At 34.6% G+C, this 16,864-nt stretch overlaps 1 protein-coding gene across 1 annotated transcript; it reads left to right on the forward strand.

Moving 5' to 3' along the window:
- Window positions 1-15,822: 15,822 nt before the first annotated feature.
- LOC114415376 (heme-binding protein 1-like) lies at window positions 15,823-16,781 on the forward strand. Its single transcript, XM_028380031.1, has one exon. It carries the CDS (start codon window positions 15,966-15,968, stop codon window positions 16,605-16,607), a length of 642 nt encoding a protein of 213 aa, XP_028235832.1. The 5' UTR covers window positions 15,823-15,965; the 3' UTR covers window positions 16,608-16,781.
- The last annotated feature ends 83 nt before the right edge of the window (window positions 16,782-16,864 follow it).

Consider the following 16,864-nt stretch of genomic DNA (forward strand, 5'->3'; position numbering starts at 1 on the left):
TGGTATAACATTGGCACCAATTATAGAATAAATTTTGAGCCAAAACAACAAGCACACTTCCCTTTCATTTTTTTTCATGGATACTGATTTTCCTGCCAACTTGTGTGATTTTTCGTATTTTTTCCTTTTATCCAAATCACTTTTTTCTCTTTTTCTAACTTTTTTCCAGATGTCTAGAAAATTCAGTAAAAATTTCAGCTCAAAATTAGAAGTAACCAATTCTCAGTAATTTTTACAAGTTTGTATGTCCAAGCTGCCAGCACCAGCGATTTTGTTTTTTAAGCATGGTATATTGATTGCCTTGGGCTTACTTTCAACCTTCCTATGTATGTTGAACTCACTAGGATTGTTTACCACAATTTTAGGAGTTCAATATTCACTTAGGATCAACATTTCAGCCAGCAATTCAATCACCAAAACTCAAATTCACAATAGACACAATCATAAGGAAACCTAAAAGTTCAAGAAAAGGTTCACAATCAAAGACTCTCTAATAATTTTGCATGAACATGTTAAGAACTAATTAACATGAAATATTTGACTCAAATCAAATAATAGGCTAAAAGAATTTCATACACTCATGAGAAAATGAGTTAGACAAAGAAACAAGAAAATGAAATTCAGCACAACATAAGAAATCATGAGTGAACAAGTCACTCTAGATTTTTGAGGTTTTCTTCTACTTTAATATTTTTGTAAGAATTTTATGGTATAGGTTTCAGCCACAAAAAATAACAAGACAAAACTCAAAGGAACCTAAACTCAACAAAATTCATGGTTCAAGAACAAGAACAAGAAATTTGAACCATAGAAAATAAAATCTAGCTTCTATAGCAAGTTTAATCGGTGAAAACTCTAAAGAATCATGTTAACAACATTTAGCACAAGACATTTGAGGAGATACATGGAGAAAAAATGAAGAAAAAACAATGGAAGAGAAGGTAAAGCAAAAAATTAATGGAGGTTTAAGGAGCACCTACTTGAAGCTCTTGTGCTCTGATTACCACTTGATGGAAGCTTGCTTGTGGGGCTTCTATGGAGGCTGGATCTTTGAGCTTCAATGAGGTCCTTTAATGGTGATTTTTCACCATGGAGATGCAGCGAAAGACAAAGGAGAAGAGGTGAGAGGAGGTGCCATCCACTAGGGAATAAGCCATGGAAGAAGGAGCTTCACCACCAAGATGAGCCTTGGATAAGAAGCTTGGAGAGGATGCTTCAATGGAGGAAAAGAAAGAGGGAGAGAAAGAGAGAGGGGGGGGGGGGGGGGAGCACGAAATTGAAGGAAGAAAAAGGGAGAGAAGTTGAACTTTGAGTTGTGTCTCACAAGACTCTCATTCATCAAAGTTACCACAAGTGTTACACATGCTTCTATTTATAGACTAGGTAGCTTCCTTGAGAAGCTTCTTTGAGAAAAAATTCCTTGAGAAGCTAGAGCTTAGCTACATACACCTCTCTAATAACTAAGCTCACCTCCTTGAGAAGATTCCTTGAGAAGATTCCTTGAGAAGATTCCTTGAGAAGATTCCTAAAGAAGCTAGAGCTTAGCTATGCACACGTCTCTAATAGCTAAGCTCACCTCCTTGAGATGAGAAGCTAGAGCTTAGCTACACACCCCATATAATAGTTAAGCTCACCCCCATTCCAAAAATACATGAAAATACAAAAAAAAAGTCCCTACTACAAAGACTACTCAAAATGCCCTGAAATACAAGGCTAAAACCCTATACTACTAGAATGGCCAAAATACAAGGCCCAAAAGAATGGAAAACCTATTCTAATATTTACAAAGAAGAGTGGATCCAACCTTGACCCATGGTCTCAAAAATCTACCCTAAGGTTCATGAGAACCCTAGGGCCTTCTTTAGTAGCTCTAGCCCAAGCCTCTTGGAGTCTTCTATCCAATACCCTTAGGGGGTAGGATTGCATCAATAAGGGAGACCATATCTGTATATTAGGTGTTTCCAGGTGAACTTTTCTACCTCGGTGGCTGAAATTTCTCGTAATGGCCTAGCCTCAATCCACTTAGTGAAATAGTCGATGACGACTAATAAGAACTTGATAGCTCCTGGGCTTTTCAGCAATGGTCCCAGTATGTCTATCCCCCACATGGCGAAAGGCCAAAAGGAGCTCAAGCTATGGAGGTTGTAGCAACACCCCCCGAATTAAGAAATTCTTAAAGGGGGTCATCCAATATGGTTCCTCCTCTTCTTCTGCCATGACCTCCTTGGTGTCCATAGTTGGAGCTTGGAGTGTCTCCTAGATGATGGTCTTGAGATGCTCAAAGCAATCAAAGTCATTATTGAGGGTTTTTGCAACATGATAGTACTTAAGCAGTACTGCCTCATTGGCTTGATATTTGTTTGTAACTTGCCCTTGGACAAGCTATGAGTCAGTGTAGCACCTTAACTTCTTGGCTCCAACTTATTTTGCTAGCTTTAAGCCTGCTATAAGTGCCTCATATTCGGCCTGATTTTTTTATGCTTTGAAATTGAGCTTGAGAGCTTGCTCTAAAGTAACATTGATAGGCCCTTCAAGGATGATACCTACCTCGCTTCCTTTGATGTTAGGCACACCATCCACATACAAATTCCACCAGTCAAAGGTGGCTTAGGCATTGGCAACAAACTCCGCTATGAAGTTTGCTATGAACTTGGTCATCATAGGACCTTATGTTTCATATTGGATGTCAAATTCTGATAGTTCTATGGACCATGCTACCATTCTTTTAGAAGGTTAAGGCTTTTTCAACACCCGCTTGATAGGATGATCTCTTTTAACAATGACCTAGTGGCTCTGGAAATACGGCCTGAGGCATCGGACCAAGGTTATGAGTGTCAGTGCTACCTTTTATATCATCTGGTACTGCTTCTCCGTGTTATGAAGGATTTTGCTAGCAAAGTAGACAGGAATTTGGTGTCTTCCCTCTTCCTAGACAAGGGCATAACCGATGGCCTCTTACGTGACTAAGATGTATAGAAGGAGAGGTACCCCTGACTTGGGTTGACTTAGGACTAGCAGTGATGCAATTTTCTTCTTGAAGGCTAAGAAAGCTTGCTCACAAGAATGGCTCAGTCTTCCTGAGTAGCTTGTAGAATTACCTCGCCTTCTCTGTCATTTTTGGGAGGAACCTGGACAAAGACGCTAGTCTGCCATTTAGCTTTTGGACTTCTTTGACATTGGTTCGGTTGTGCATCTCTAGTATGGTCGTGCATTTTTCAGGGTTGGCTTCTATTCCTCGATGTGTAATCATGAAACCCAAGAACTTTCCATCGCCAACCCCAAAAGTGCCTTTTTCTGAATTGAGGCGCATGTCATACTTGCGAATTTCTCCAAACACCTCTTCTAGATCTGCTACATGTTGGGCTACATTGTGAGATTTAATGACCATATCATCCACATAAACCTCGACATTTTGACCTATCTGTTGTTTGAAGATCCGGTTCATTAGTCTTTGGTATGTGGCATCTGCATTTTTCAGGCCAAAGGGCATGACCCTGCAGCAAAAATTAGTTTCTTCAGTTATGAATGTTGTTTTCTCTTCGTTTGGGGCGTGCATTCTGATTTGATTGTATCTTGAATAGGCATCCAATAAACTCAGTACTTGGAACCCGAAAGCATTTTCGACTAGCCTGCCGATCTGGACATAGGATATGCATCCTTGGGGCATGCTTTGTTGACGTCGATGTAGTCAATGCACATACGCCATTTTCCATTAGCTTTTTTGACCATGATGACATTGGCTAGATAGGTAGAGTGCCTGACTTCTTTGATAAACTAGGCCTTGAGTAGCTTATCCACCTCCTCTCTAACTGCCTTGCGCTGCTCTTCTCCCATCTTCTTATTCTTCTGTGACACTGGTTTGACTTGGGGACAAATGGCCAATTTATGACATATGACGCTAGGATGGATTCCTAACAAATTTGAGTTCCTTTGTAGGACATTAGTTATGCGTCTATACTCATGGCTATTGAGGTCCCTACTAAGCTGCATGCACTGCCCAAGTTTGGGTCTGAGTTGTAACTTGACAAGTTCTCCGATTGGTTTTGGGCCTTTGTCGATGGTGTTGTCATGTGGATCTACATCAAAGATGCCATCTTGATATCTCCTAGTTGCTTTGTAGGCGACTAAGGTCCTTATTGGAGATTCTTCGCCCACGCTTATGACTTGATTGCTACCAGTAGATGTGGGATAAGGCTTGCTGGACTCTCGAACAGGAAGAAAGGGTGCCACCTTTAAGCTTTCAGCGTAGCACTGTTGAGTTTGCTTCTGGTTTGCCTTGATAGTTACAATTTCTACTGTCAACGTTGGGAATTTCATCTTGAGATATGGTGTAGAGGCGATGGCTCCAAGCTCATTTAACGTTTTCTTGGACACCACCTTCAAAAATCATTTTCACACATTTTCACCGTAGAGATTTGTGAAATAATACCTGTAGAGAAATAAATGAAGGTCCTGAGGCTCCAATCCTTTCTTCTTCTCTCTAACGCTTGAAAATCCTAGCAGACCAACCAGAGAAAAAACTTGAGGAATCTTAGGGATAGGGGTGGGTAAATGGGTCGGCCCGCCGTGCATTAAGCCCGCCCATACAAGCCCGCATTGGCAACGGACCGGGCCAGCCCACCCCGCATTCTTACACGGACCAAATAAATTGGTCCACCCCCGCCCCGCAGACCCCACGGGTCAAATAGGCCCGTCCGTGGGCCTAGTTTTAAAAGAATTTCAATTTTAACAAAAATGCAACACAATCAAATTAAGTTCAACACAAATGTAAATAAAATCTCAACAATTAGTCAATTACATCAATAAAATAAATAATGTATTAATAAAATAAAATCCAAGCAATAAATCTAAAATATGAAACTTAAACATCTCCAACAACAAATGATTCCATATTTGAAGTAGCTTGAGCCTTCTCCATCTCCACATCTTCATCTTCTTTTCCTAAATTTCAAAATAATAATAAATATTAGAATAAACTCAATTTAAGTGATTAAAAGACAATAATTATTACACATTATTTACCTTGCATATCAAATCCTAGTAACCAATTTTTAGTACATATCAAGGCTTGCACGTTGTCAGCAAGAAGCCTAGTTCGATATTTGTTAAGCACCCATGAGCCAATACTAAATGTTGATTCGGAAGCCACCATTGTAATTTGGATGCTTAAAATATCACAAGCCAATAATGAAAGATCTGGAAACCGAGCTTGATTGTCCTTCCAATATTGCAAAACATCAAGATTGGGATGATATTTATTTGAAAGATTTGCCTTTTCCAAATATGTATCTAGTTGAGATTTACCCACTTGCGACATATCTTCATCTTCAAATTGTATAAACTCCTACATTAATTCCACAAAAATAAAAAATAGTTAGTCAAAGTAAATAAGAATAAATGATTGGTAGTTAAAAAAAATTAAGAGAAACCTTGACTTACATCCATAACATCAACTTGAGCAATACTAATAGTACTAGTAGTAGCCATAGTCTCTTGTGATGAACCTTGACTTAAACCAACATTACTTTTTGTTTCTTTGGAATACATTTGAACATACTCATTATATAAAGTATACAACTTGTGCTCCACAACTTTTAACTTTGCTTGACAAGATATTGGATCAAGACCAAGTTTTGAATAACAATACTTCAAAAGTTTGATTTTAAAGCGTGGATCTAGAATGCACCCAAAGGAAAACACATTGCTATAATCACTCCAATATTTAACAAACTTTGTTTTCATATCAATTGTCATTGTTCTAATCAACTAATCTTGATTACTCAAATTTTGAAGCAATAAACATTCATTTTTCCACACTTGCATGAAATACAAATTAGATGTTGGGTAAGAGGAACCAAATATCAACTTTGTGATTTGAAAAAAAGGACGCAAAAAATCATACATTTTTTGTCCTCTCTCCCATTCTTCATTAGTATGACAACTTGAATAGTTCCTATCATCAAATGCAAGACTACAAAAAGCACGTCGATATACAAGGGCACTCTCAAGCATCAGAAAAGTAGAATTCCACCTAGTAATGACATCTAAGCGCAAACCCATATTTGTATGAATACCACCAACTTTTGCAACACAAGCTTTAAAATCTTTCATTCTACCCTCTGATCCCTTAACATACTTAATGATTTCTCTAATTTTGTTTATAGCAGGACCGACTACTTTCAACCCTTCTTGAACAATAAGGATTAAAATGTGAGCACAACATCGGATATGAGAAAATTCACCACCACTTACTAAACCATTAGTATGCAAAAGAAGTCTTTCCTTCAAATAGTCTTGCATTTTATCATTGGAAGAAGCATTATATAGAGTTAATGAAAAAAATTTCTGCTCAATCCCCCATTCTTCCAAAAAACCATATATCACTTTAGCCATCTCATGCCCTGAGTGTGGAGGAGGAAAATGAGAAAAATTAAGCATTATACTATTCAACTTCCAATTTGCATCAACATAATGTGTAGTTAATGAAATATAACCCTTGAAAATACAAGATGTCCACACATCAGATGTCAAGCTTATTCTACTAGGGACTTTAGACAACATGCATTTCATTTTTTTCTTTTCAGAATCATACAGATTGTTCGCATTCATGGTAGCAACACGCCTAGAGGGTACCTTCACATCAGGATTCAAATATTGTAATAATTCTTTAAACCTTCTATGTTCAACAATAGAGAATGGAAGATCATGCTCAATAATCATCATAGATATCATCTCGCGTACCGCACTTTGATTTATTTTTTTATTTCTTAATCTCCCAGCATGATCGAGAATAATATTTCCAACATCACTATTAGAACGCGTCTTCAAATATACATCACATTTCCCCATATGATGTTGTAAGGTTGAAGTCTCATTCTTATTGTCACTACCCACACAATTTTTCAAACAATATTTGCATTTACTCCTCACTTTTCCATCATTATGTATAACAGGTTTCTCAAAAAAAATTCCACACATGTGATGAATAATTTCTAGCCCTCTTTTTTGACATTTTAGACTCAATAGGTTCATCTTCATGAATAACATTTTCATGCACATCCACATCAATACTCTTATTGTCATTCTCATCAACATTAACTTCAAAAGAATCCATATTTAAAATCTGAAATAATAAAATTAAATGAACTCAATTCTAAATTCAAATAAATCACACAAAAACTCAATTCATCATGTTTATAACTTGTAGATCAAGAGTTTTGTGGTTCATTCCCTTATCCCATGATTTTATCATATAATAATAATTAAAGAATCACTAGTAATAGAGATACAAAATACAAATTGTTTCCACAATACTATGTAAAATTTCCAATTATATAAATGAAAATATCACTAGTAATAGAGATACAAAATACAAATTGTTTTTCCACCCTAAATTCTAAGAGAACATATTAAAGAATCAACTAAGTATAATTCAGTTGATCTCTATGTAATATTGTAGAAATAGAAAGGAAATAAATAATTGACAAGTGAAGTGTGATGGGTGTAGTAAGTTTGTGAAAACAAAAGTATCTCTGCAACAGAATTGAGAAAGGAGTCATAGAATTGAAGAAGAAAGTACTTGAAAGAAAGGAAGTGTAGTAGTAGGGGCATGCGTTTGTATTTTGTATCTCTACTAGTGATATTTTACATAGACTATGAACAACTATACATGCTCAATGCTGGAATAAAATTGAATGTTATTATTCTCAATTTTGAAGAAAATTGATCATACTGTGATTTATTAAAAGAACATATTTTGCCATGAATCACAAATATTAAAAGCAGGAAAGTGAATAGGATAGGATAACATCACAAACAACAGAGAAAGGAAGAGAAAAAAGGAAAAAAGGTGAGTATGAAAGCAACGAACCTTGAAAGGGAAACAGTGCCAACAAAGGGAATGAAGCCATGAAGTCGAGGGTTGAAATAAAAAAAAAGAGGTGTGAGCAACAGATCAACAGTTATAGATTTTTCACATTTTTCTTTTATTTTAAGAGTACAACAACAATGAATCAGCCCCAATTTCGGAAAAAAAAAAGCCCCAACAAAAATAGGATAAAAACAAATTCTAGAGAGAGAAAAGATGTACTTTGCATGGTGGCGCGGTGGTGGGTCGAGGTTGTGCCGTTGTGGTGTGTCACGTGACCACGTGAGCATGAGTCGTGTTATGTTTTCCTTGAAAGGGAAAGAGTCGTATGATTGCGCGCGTCACGTGAGTGCATGTGGAGAAGAAATGTTTTGCTTCAACCGTGAGGAGAAAAGGATGAGAAGAAGTGTTGTTAGCCTGGAACCATGAGTCCGTGAAGAGAAGAAGAAATAAAAGTTGCGGTATTGGTCCAGTGGTCCTTAAAGTGAAAGAGAGAAAATCAAACCTAATGTGGGTCACACAAATAAAACAAGATTGTTGCTGTAGATGGGATGTGAGATTCTTAAATGGATTAAGCGGGCTTACGAGTAACCCATGAACCCCGCGGACCAAACCCGCACAGCCCATGGGTTGAGCGAGGCGGGCCTAAAAATACAACATAACCATGGTCTGTTTAAAAAAATTGATCCGTTAATCGCACGGATCGCAGGCCTCGCAGGTCAGTCCATGGACCTAAGCCCATTTACCTACCCCTACTTAGGGAATCGCTAGAGACGCCGCTATCACTACCGGACTACACACGTGAGCCCGCCTAGAGGTAAGGGATGAGTTTATCGCAATTGGGGTTAGAGTGAATATGTGTATGGATCCTTAGAGGATCAAATTGGGGTTAATTTTGGGGTGTTTTAATTTTGTTTGTACAATGATAACTACAAATTGATCATGTTTGATAAGTCAATTGATGCCCTGATGCAAATTGGATGGTTTAATTGACTGTTTGGCTTTTAATGTTAGAAACCTAGAAATTTGGGAATTTTTTATTCTTGCATATTTTGTTGAAATTGATTAAGGGGTTTTGTTCCCCATGATGTCATCACATGTTCTGTGTTATTCATTTTGAATTTGGGTGTTTTTTGAGGTTTGAATTATGTCTCTTTTGCTTCACGAAATGGAGGTTTTTCGTGAAGTATGACCGTGCTTGATGAGAGCATGCCCGTGCTTAGTGAAAATCAGTTGTTTTAAGCCTGTGCTATTTTCCTGACAACGTGAGTTAACTTTTAGCCTAAAAATGGCTAAGAAAATGATTGAATTAGGTTTTTTGGTCTTCACAAAAGTTGTAGTCCTGGATGTTAGCTAACAAATTTCGTTGGTTTCACCCAATTCGGATTCGTATAGCCCCCTAGAGAGTCAAAGTACTGAGCAAAGGTCGAGCTGTCAGGATTAAGCAATGATCCAATGTTTACCTTTGGTTTAGACATAGTTAATGGTCAAAACGATTGTTGTGATAAACATAAGAGTTGTAGATAAATGTCTTAGATTTCAAAAAAGATAAGTATGAACTTAATAGGATTGGTATATCCCCTGTACTTGTAATTTTTCTCTATAAAGGTCGTAGTAACTTAAGAGGAAATGTAAGGATATACTTGTTTATTATACATGTACATGTGGTTGCTATTAAATGAATGAATAAGTGAATGATCATATGCCTTAAATGTTTGAATATTACTATTGTATGATGTATGGGAAGTGATAATGTGTTAGTGAGAAGGTTTGATTATACATGTTATTGTGAAGTGTAAAGTGATGGCATTGAGTTGTGAGCTATAAATTGTACAATCACGCATCTGTAAGATCCTTTAAGGGGGACGAGTTAATGCACAACGAGTATTATGATAGGATCCACTATGGGAACCCGGCGAGTTGAAATGATATTGAAAACAATTGAGTAGTTGTGTGTATTGCATAGTTCAAACTCTAGTGGCACATATATGATTTTAAATGCCTGTTTTAATGAGATGATTAGTCATATGAACATACATATTAATATTATTACTGTGTGATATGTATATGATGCATGAGGCATGATAACATGATGTCTTGGGATTATGAAAGTGCGATGAACTGTGTGTAAGTGACAAGTTGAGTATATGTTAAATTGTGAGATCACATGTGTGTTGAGATGCTATGGGTATTGAGTTGTGAGCTATGAACCGTAGAATCACATGATTGTAAGACCCTTTAAAGGAAATGAGTTAATATGTGATGAGTATTGTGATGGGATCCACTGGGAGAATCCAACGAGTTGAATCACTTTAAGGAGCGACAAGTTAAAATTATTTTGAGAATAATTGAGGAGTTGTGTGTTTTGTATAGTTCATAGATAGAGTTTGTGTTAAAATATTTTTTGGGTTGGACCTAAATCAGGAGGGAGAGGTCCTGTCGGACTCTTCAGAGTCTAGGCCTTGGGGGTAAATACACCCGATTTGAGTGCTCCTTTAAGCATGTGCTGATCCCACATGGTAGGAGCATTCTCTGAAAATAGTGTGGCCCTAAATGGTCTCCCTATGATGTTACCTAGTGAAAGTGACTTGACTTACCAGTGTGTGGTCTATCTTGTCATGTACTCTTAGGCGCCCGACGAGGTTTTTTACTGACATGGTACCACATTGCATATAGGATTGAGTCTTAATGTATCTATTGCATAATTCTTGTGTAATGATCATTGTGACTTGTTACGTGATGGTGGGTAATGAATTGTGCGAGTGTGAGATGTTGTGTTGTACTTGAGATGTGTTGTTCTAAACATGTGATTAATGTGAAAGTGTGGAATGTGATTTCGTGATTAAATCATTGAAACAAGCGATGTTACGCAATGAGTGATAAAATTATGTGAATTATGCTAAGTTGAGCTTGCTATACTTATATTATATTATATATGTGTGTGTGCTTCATTTTTATCTCTATTTGTTTAGGAATGTGATAATGCACTCCTTGTGTGATGTTTGTGTTTGGATCCTGTGATGATCTCAAACATTGTGTTCGTAGGAGCAGATGATTAAGTGAATGACTTTAAAGAACCTCATGCTAGAGGATATTAGGACACAACGCTCTGATAGGATATGGCATTGGAGTATGTGTTTCTATATTATTTGTATAATGTTCTAAACATGTTACTTTATTTTGTTCCGTTGTTTAACTTGTTTTCCTTTTGTAAAACAAAATTGGACGATATTGTTTTGGGTCGGAGATGTTTTCATACCCTTATTTGATAAGTTTTTAATTTGATGATTAACATGGATTGGAACCTTTTACCCACGCGAACTCTTTTATGTTTAGAAAATAAAATCTCTTTTATGTAATTTTGCATTTCCATGTTTTTATTATATAAATATGTATATCGAGGTAGAGGATGTCACATTGATGCTGATCTCAGAACAAATACTTTACTAAAGTCTATAAAAGGATGTCTCCCTCAACAAAGCAACTCACGAAAAAAAAAGAGAAAAAGATAGAACAAGAGCATAAGAGAATACGTGAAGCAAAAATCTGCTAAAATCACTAGACGATATACATTGTTTTCATTTGTTTATCCTTTGTGAAGCAAAGTTGTTCTGTATTTGTGTTTAACTATATATTCACTCTTTTAGTGTTAAGAATACTTGTATTCATTCAAACATTTGTTTGTGAAAGCCAGGAGTAGCTTAGTGTTAAACAATACATGGGTTCTTAGATTTTAAGGGTAGTCTAAGAAGATACCAAAAGTGGCGTTAAGAATACTTGTAAAGCCAATAGTGACATGTTAGAATACTTGTTTTGTAATCAAGTTTTGATTAATGAAACCCTTTACTAGTGAGTAAAAGAGAACTGGGCATAGCTCAAGTTGAGCGAATCGGTATAAACCAAATGTTTTTACTTCTCTCCATACAAGTTTATTAAGCATTCTTATTGCACTTTCTATTACCATTTTACACCAAGTGTTTATTTGAAAACTGTTTTAAGAACCTTTTATCTGTCATTGGATGACCATACTGTTGGAGTGTTTTGTAATTTTTCCAAAAAATTTAAAATTGATTTGACATTTATTTGAAATTTTCTTGTGAAAATTATGTCTTTAGACAACTGTAATATTTAAATATAAAAATGTCATTTTTTGCAATCTTTGGTGTTGGGAAAAATATATGTGGTATGACATGTTGAAATGTTTTCTATAAATTTTTATATAGAAAAATAGAGTAGATTGAATATTTTTAAAAATTCTAAAATATTGTTTTTAAGTTAGAATAAATGTTTACTTAATGAAATATCCATGGTAAGGAGTATCCATATAACTTTTCTGAATTTGGAGTTTGATTTGATACATTAAATAATTATTTAGGTAAAAATTCAGCTTATGTGTAAAAATAAAATTTAATTAATATAATTACTTTGTAAGTGGTAATTTGAATATTTGAGCTTGAGATTGAGTTTTCTACCTTAAAAAGAGGACCTCAAAACCCTATTGTGATTATTGAATGGTTATGCTTGAGATTCAATTATTGTTATACATAAATGTTCTATTTATCACCGTTGAATTCGAGAGAGGGAGGAATGGGATCCTCGAACAATAAGTGGTAGAAATTGTTTGTGCATGTAATTTGTGTGATGATTTTTTGTTTTGGGGAACAAGAATCTTGAATTCTTGTGAGGGAATAAATGGACTCTAATTGAGTACGTTTATAGAATTAGAATAATTTCTAATAATTAATACCACCTATGTTCCTTTTTATAAGAAACAAGTTATAGTGCATAATACACTATTACTTGTTTCTTATAATAAGTAATAAGGAATAAAGGTAGTATTATTCATTATAGAAAGTAGTGAATTAAGTATTGAAAAGAGTGTGAACTTTATAATAACATGGAATGATAATTGATAAGTACCTAATATGTATGGGTGATGTTGAACACTTGGACTTTGAATAAAATATTATGACCCTTGATTAGAGACTGAGAGCTAATAACTAAAACAAGCATGAGACTTCAGAGTGAGCAAGGATCTTGATAAGATTTGATAAATTGAAAGGAGCATGAATTTGGTTCATGAAGGATTGAAGTGCATGATGCACATGTTTCTTTGTGTTGAGAATTTTGACTATGATTTTGTTTCATTGTGAGAAACAAAAAAAGGGAAGCAGGAATCCTTTTTTGCTTAGTCATGCAAGAATGGTAGGAATGAGGCATAATTGTATTGTGGATGACACATTGTTTGAGAGAGGTGATCTCTATGTGATGGTTAACTGAGGAGGTGAACTTTGAAGAGGTTCTACAGAAGTTCCACTTGTATTGTGATTATATTTGTGGAGATAGAGTCATGATGTTTTGACCATTGTGATAGTGGAGAAGATGTGGATCTCCATGCAATATGTTGGTGAACCTATGATGTTTGGAAGACCAACATAGGTATTGCAGCAAACTCAAGTCTTTAAATGTTTAATCACTTCATAGTATTGATCAAGGAAGATATGCTACTACAAATTTATCACATTAGAATAAGAATAACAACATAGTGATAGTAGATAGGAACCATAAATGATAATTTACTTAGTTAAATGAAGTGACTTTAATGGCTATTTGCTTTCAACAACTAACCTTTTTAATATCTAGATTGGATGGATAAAGAACATTGATATTCACATTAAAATTCACTTCACGTGCCCCTAAAGGCTATTTGCTTACATACAATGCCATCAATGAGACTATGTCAAGGAAAAAGGTTCATATTTAATGAAAGAGAAAATTTGACCATGTCTAATTACTGGGTGAGGTGCATGAAAAATTGCTTCTAAGAGGCCTACAAAATATAAAGCAAAGATGACACATCATATTTTGTTGAGACTAACTTTGGTTTGGGCATCCAATTTTCTTTTTTTCACAGTAAAACCAAAGCTACTAAGTCCATACAACTAGTCTTTATATTCTGTGGTATATAATGAGATTTTGTTGTATATAAATAATATATATACATACATCACAAAAAAGTGTAGATTAATTGACACATAACTTCACTAGTTTTTCTTCTTTTATCAGCAAAGAAATAATTTTATTAATAAGCACATGATGTGCCATGCAAGTCATGTCACATACTATAGTAAGACAAAATCCCCTTCTACATCACATTAAATATCCCCCCACAAGCCAAGTTTAAGTTCTAAAAACATGTAATTATATTAAAGGTCAACCCACAACTTTAGCATTAATAGTAATCTTATCTGACTTTATATTTACTTAATATTTACTCCTTATTGTTTTTTCTTTTATTATCACATCACTTAGTGTATTTATCATATTTTTTTTTTGGTTTAATCTTTTTTTCATTTACCCATCTCACACTCTCCATGTGGTGTGAATTATTTTTGTTATCATGTGTGAATATGGAGTAGTATTGACAAGTTGTTGCCCAAAATAAAGGTACCCTAATCAATGGGTTAATTGAGTATTTGAATTTCTGTATTTATTAATTACTTATTTTATTTTTATTTATTTAATAAATTATATTAAATACGCATTTATTATTATTTTTGGGGAGGTAATTTGTTTTGATAGTATCATTAATGAATATTTAAATTCATGCATTTATTAAATAGTTATTTTACATTCATGCATTCATGAAAAGTTTGATACCCATTAGAATTGTCATCCTAAATTATTTCACCAATAAAATATAATAAATAGATGAAATAGAATAACAATTTTACAAAATTAACATTATCATAATTAATTTTTTTTTTGTTTTTGTTGCATATATAATTAATATTATAAGGAATACAAGTGGGAAAATATAGTCAATGTTATATTGAAAACTGAAATGACAATTATTTTGGAATAAATATGTTCTTCTTACACAACAATTATTATGGGACGGAAGGAGCAATATTTTTAAACATTGAGATAAGTAAAAAGTTAATAAGATAAAAATTATGTTTATAGTTTGAAGAAATTTATTTATGATAAAATTCTAATTGAATAAGTGAATTATGTTGGTGATATGATTGTTCAAATGAAATAAATTTGATAAATAGTGGTAATCATGAATAAAATAAATGATAAATTTATTTTCACTATGAATTTAAAGGAGCATGAAAAGTAATTTTTAATTTTTTACTTCCTGTATGATTAAAATAATATTTTATGTAATCAATTGAAATTGTTTTTGACTTTAATATTTAGGTTTAATTGAATATTTTACCACTGAATTATCATTATTTTGTAAATTTTATCACTTAAATTTTTAATTTTTATGTGTTTAATTATCATGTTAGTGAAAAAACATGTTACTTTGCAAAAAATAGTAAATTTTTAGTGAATGTTAACATTGGTAAAATGCACAAAAGTTAAATGGTAAAATGTGCAATTAAGTGAATTATATGTAAATGGCAAAAAAATATCATATATATATATATATATATATATATATATATATATATATATATATATATATATATATATATCATTAAAAACAATTCAGTTAAGCAATTTAACTTTTTAACTAAAAAATATAATATATATTTTATCCCATTAATAATAGTCAAGTTAAATAATTGAATATTTATAGAAATATAAATATTAAAAAAATATTTCTTGAATTTCTATAAATATTATTTAATTACAAAAATATAATATATAAGTTAAATAAACATTATAATCTACAGCCAACAAAAAAATCGTGCATTGCTCATATATAGAGACACTTTTTTTTTTTTTTGGTGTTGACAATGGATTTTCTTTGGTGTTGCACTTATATAAAGACTAGTAACCCAAAAGAAATTCCTAACCAAGAAAAGACGGCAAAACCCAAATCAACGAGCTCGCGGAGAAACGGTGTCCACAATCGCACTGCATCGTGGCAGAATCACAGCCATTAATTTTGCGGAGCAAAGTTCCAAAGATGCTAACCCCTTCGCATATAAACAGAGACATGTAGCTTCCACGAGTATTCAAGATTACAAACGCCTCCATAAAATGCAAGTCTCTATATATACGATCCATACCTCATCATCATCCAAATCACTCGTTGCTATCTCCAAAGTCCCAGCACACCCATTTCCGTTCTTTGTCCTTGATGGGTTTAGTCTTTGGAAAAATAACCGTTGAGACAGCAAAATATGAAGTGATCAAATCCACAAGTGAGTACGAAATCCGTAAGTATGCACCATCAGTAGTGGCTGAAGTCACATATGACCCTTCACAGTTCAAGGGAAACAAAGATGGTGGCTTTATGATTTTGGCCAATTACATTGGCGCTGTGGGGAAGCCCCAGAACACCAAGCCTGAAAAGATTGCCATGACTGCACCGGTCATAACAAAGGACAGTGTTGGTGGTGGTGGCAGTGATGGTGAGAAGATTGCTATGACCGCTCCAGTTGTGACGAAGGAGGGTGGCGGTGAAGGTGAAGAAGGGAAGAGGAACAAGATGGTGACTATGCAGTTTGTTTTGCCTGCTGTGTATGGGAAGGCCGAGGAGGCGCCTAAGCCGACCGATGAGAGGGTTGTGATCAGAGAAGAGGGTTTGAGGAAGTATGGGGTGGTGAAGTTCGGAGGAGTGGCGTCGGAGCAGGTGGTGAGGGAGAGGGTGGAGAAGCTGAGGGAGAGTTTGGAGAAAGATGGGTTTAAGGTTGTTGGAGATTTCTTGTTGGGGAGGTACAACCCTCCTTGGACAATTCCTGCGTTCAGGACCAACGAGGTTATGATCCCAGTCGAATGAACTCGAAGGGTGTTACTTAATGAATAATGATATACAGATTTCAGTGCTTTCTGTTACTTCTGCATGATGTTAAGTTTTATTGTTGTTAAGAAGTTGTTGTAGTGCTGCTTCTTCTTGTTATGTTTAAATTAAATACACATAATGAATGTTTTTGATGTGCCAGGTTTTTGTTCATGTTTTGTTGTCTGCTTGGTTATGATTTTGGTGATCGTTATTGCGCTTTAAGATACAAATTTGATAGAAGCAAAATTTTTCTC

The sequence above is a fragment of the Glycine soja genome, chromosome 1 (genome assembly GCF_004193775.1).
Source record: "Glycine soja cultivar W05 chromosome 1, ASM419377v2, whole genome shotgun sequence".
NCBI classification, from domain to species: Eukaryota; Viridiplantae; Streptophyta; class Magnoliopsida; order Fabales; family Fabaceae; genus Glycine; species Glycine soja.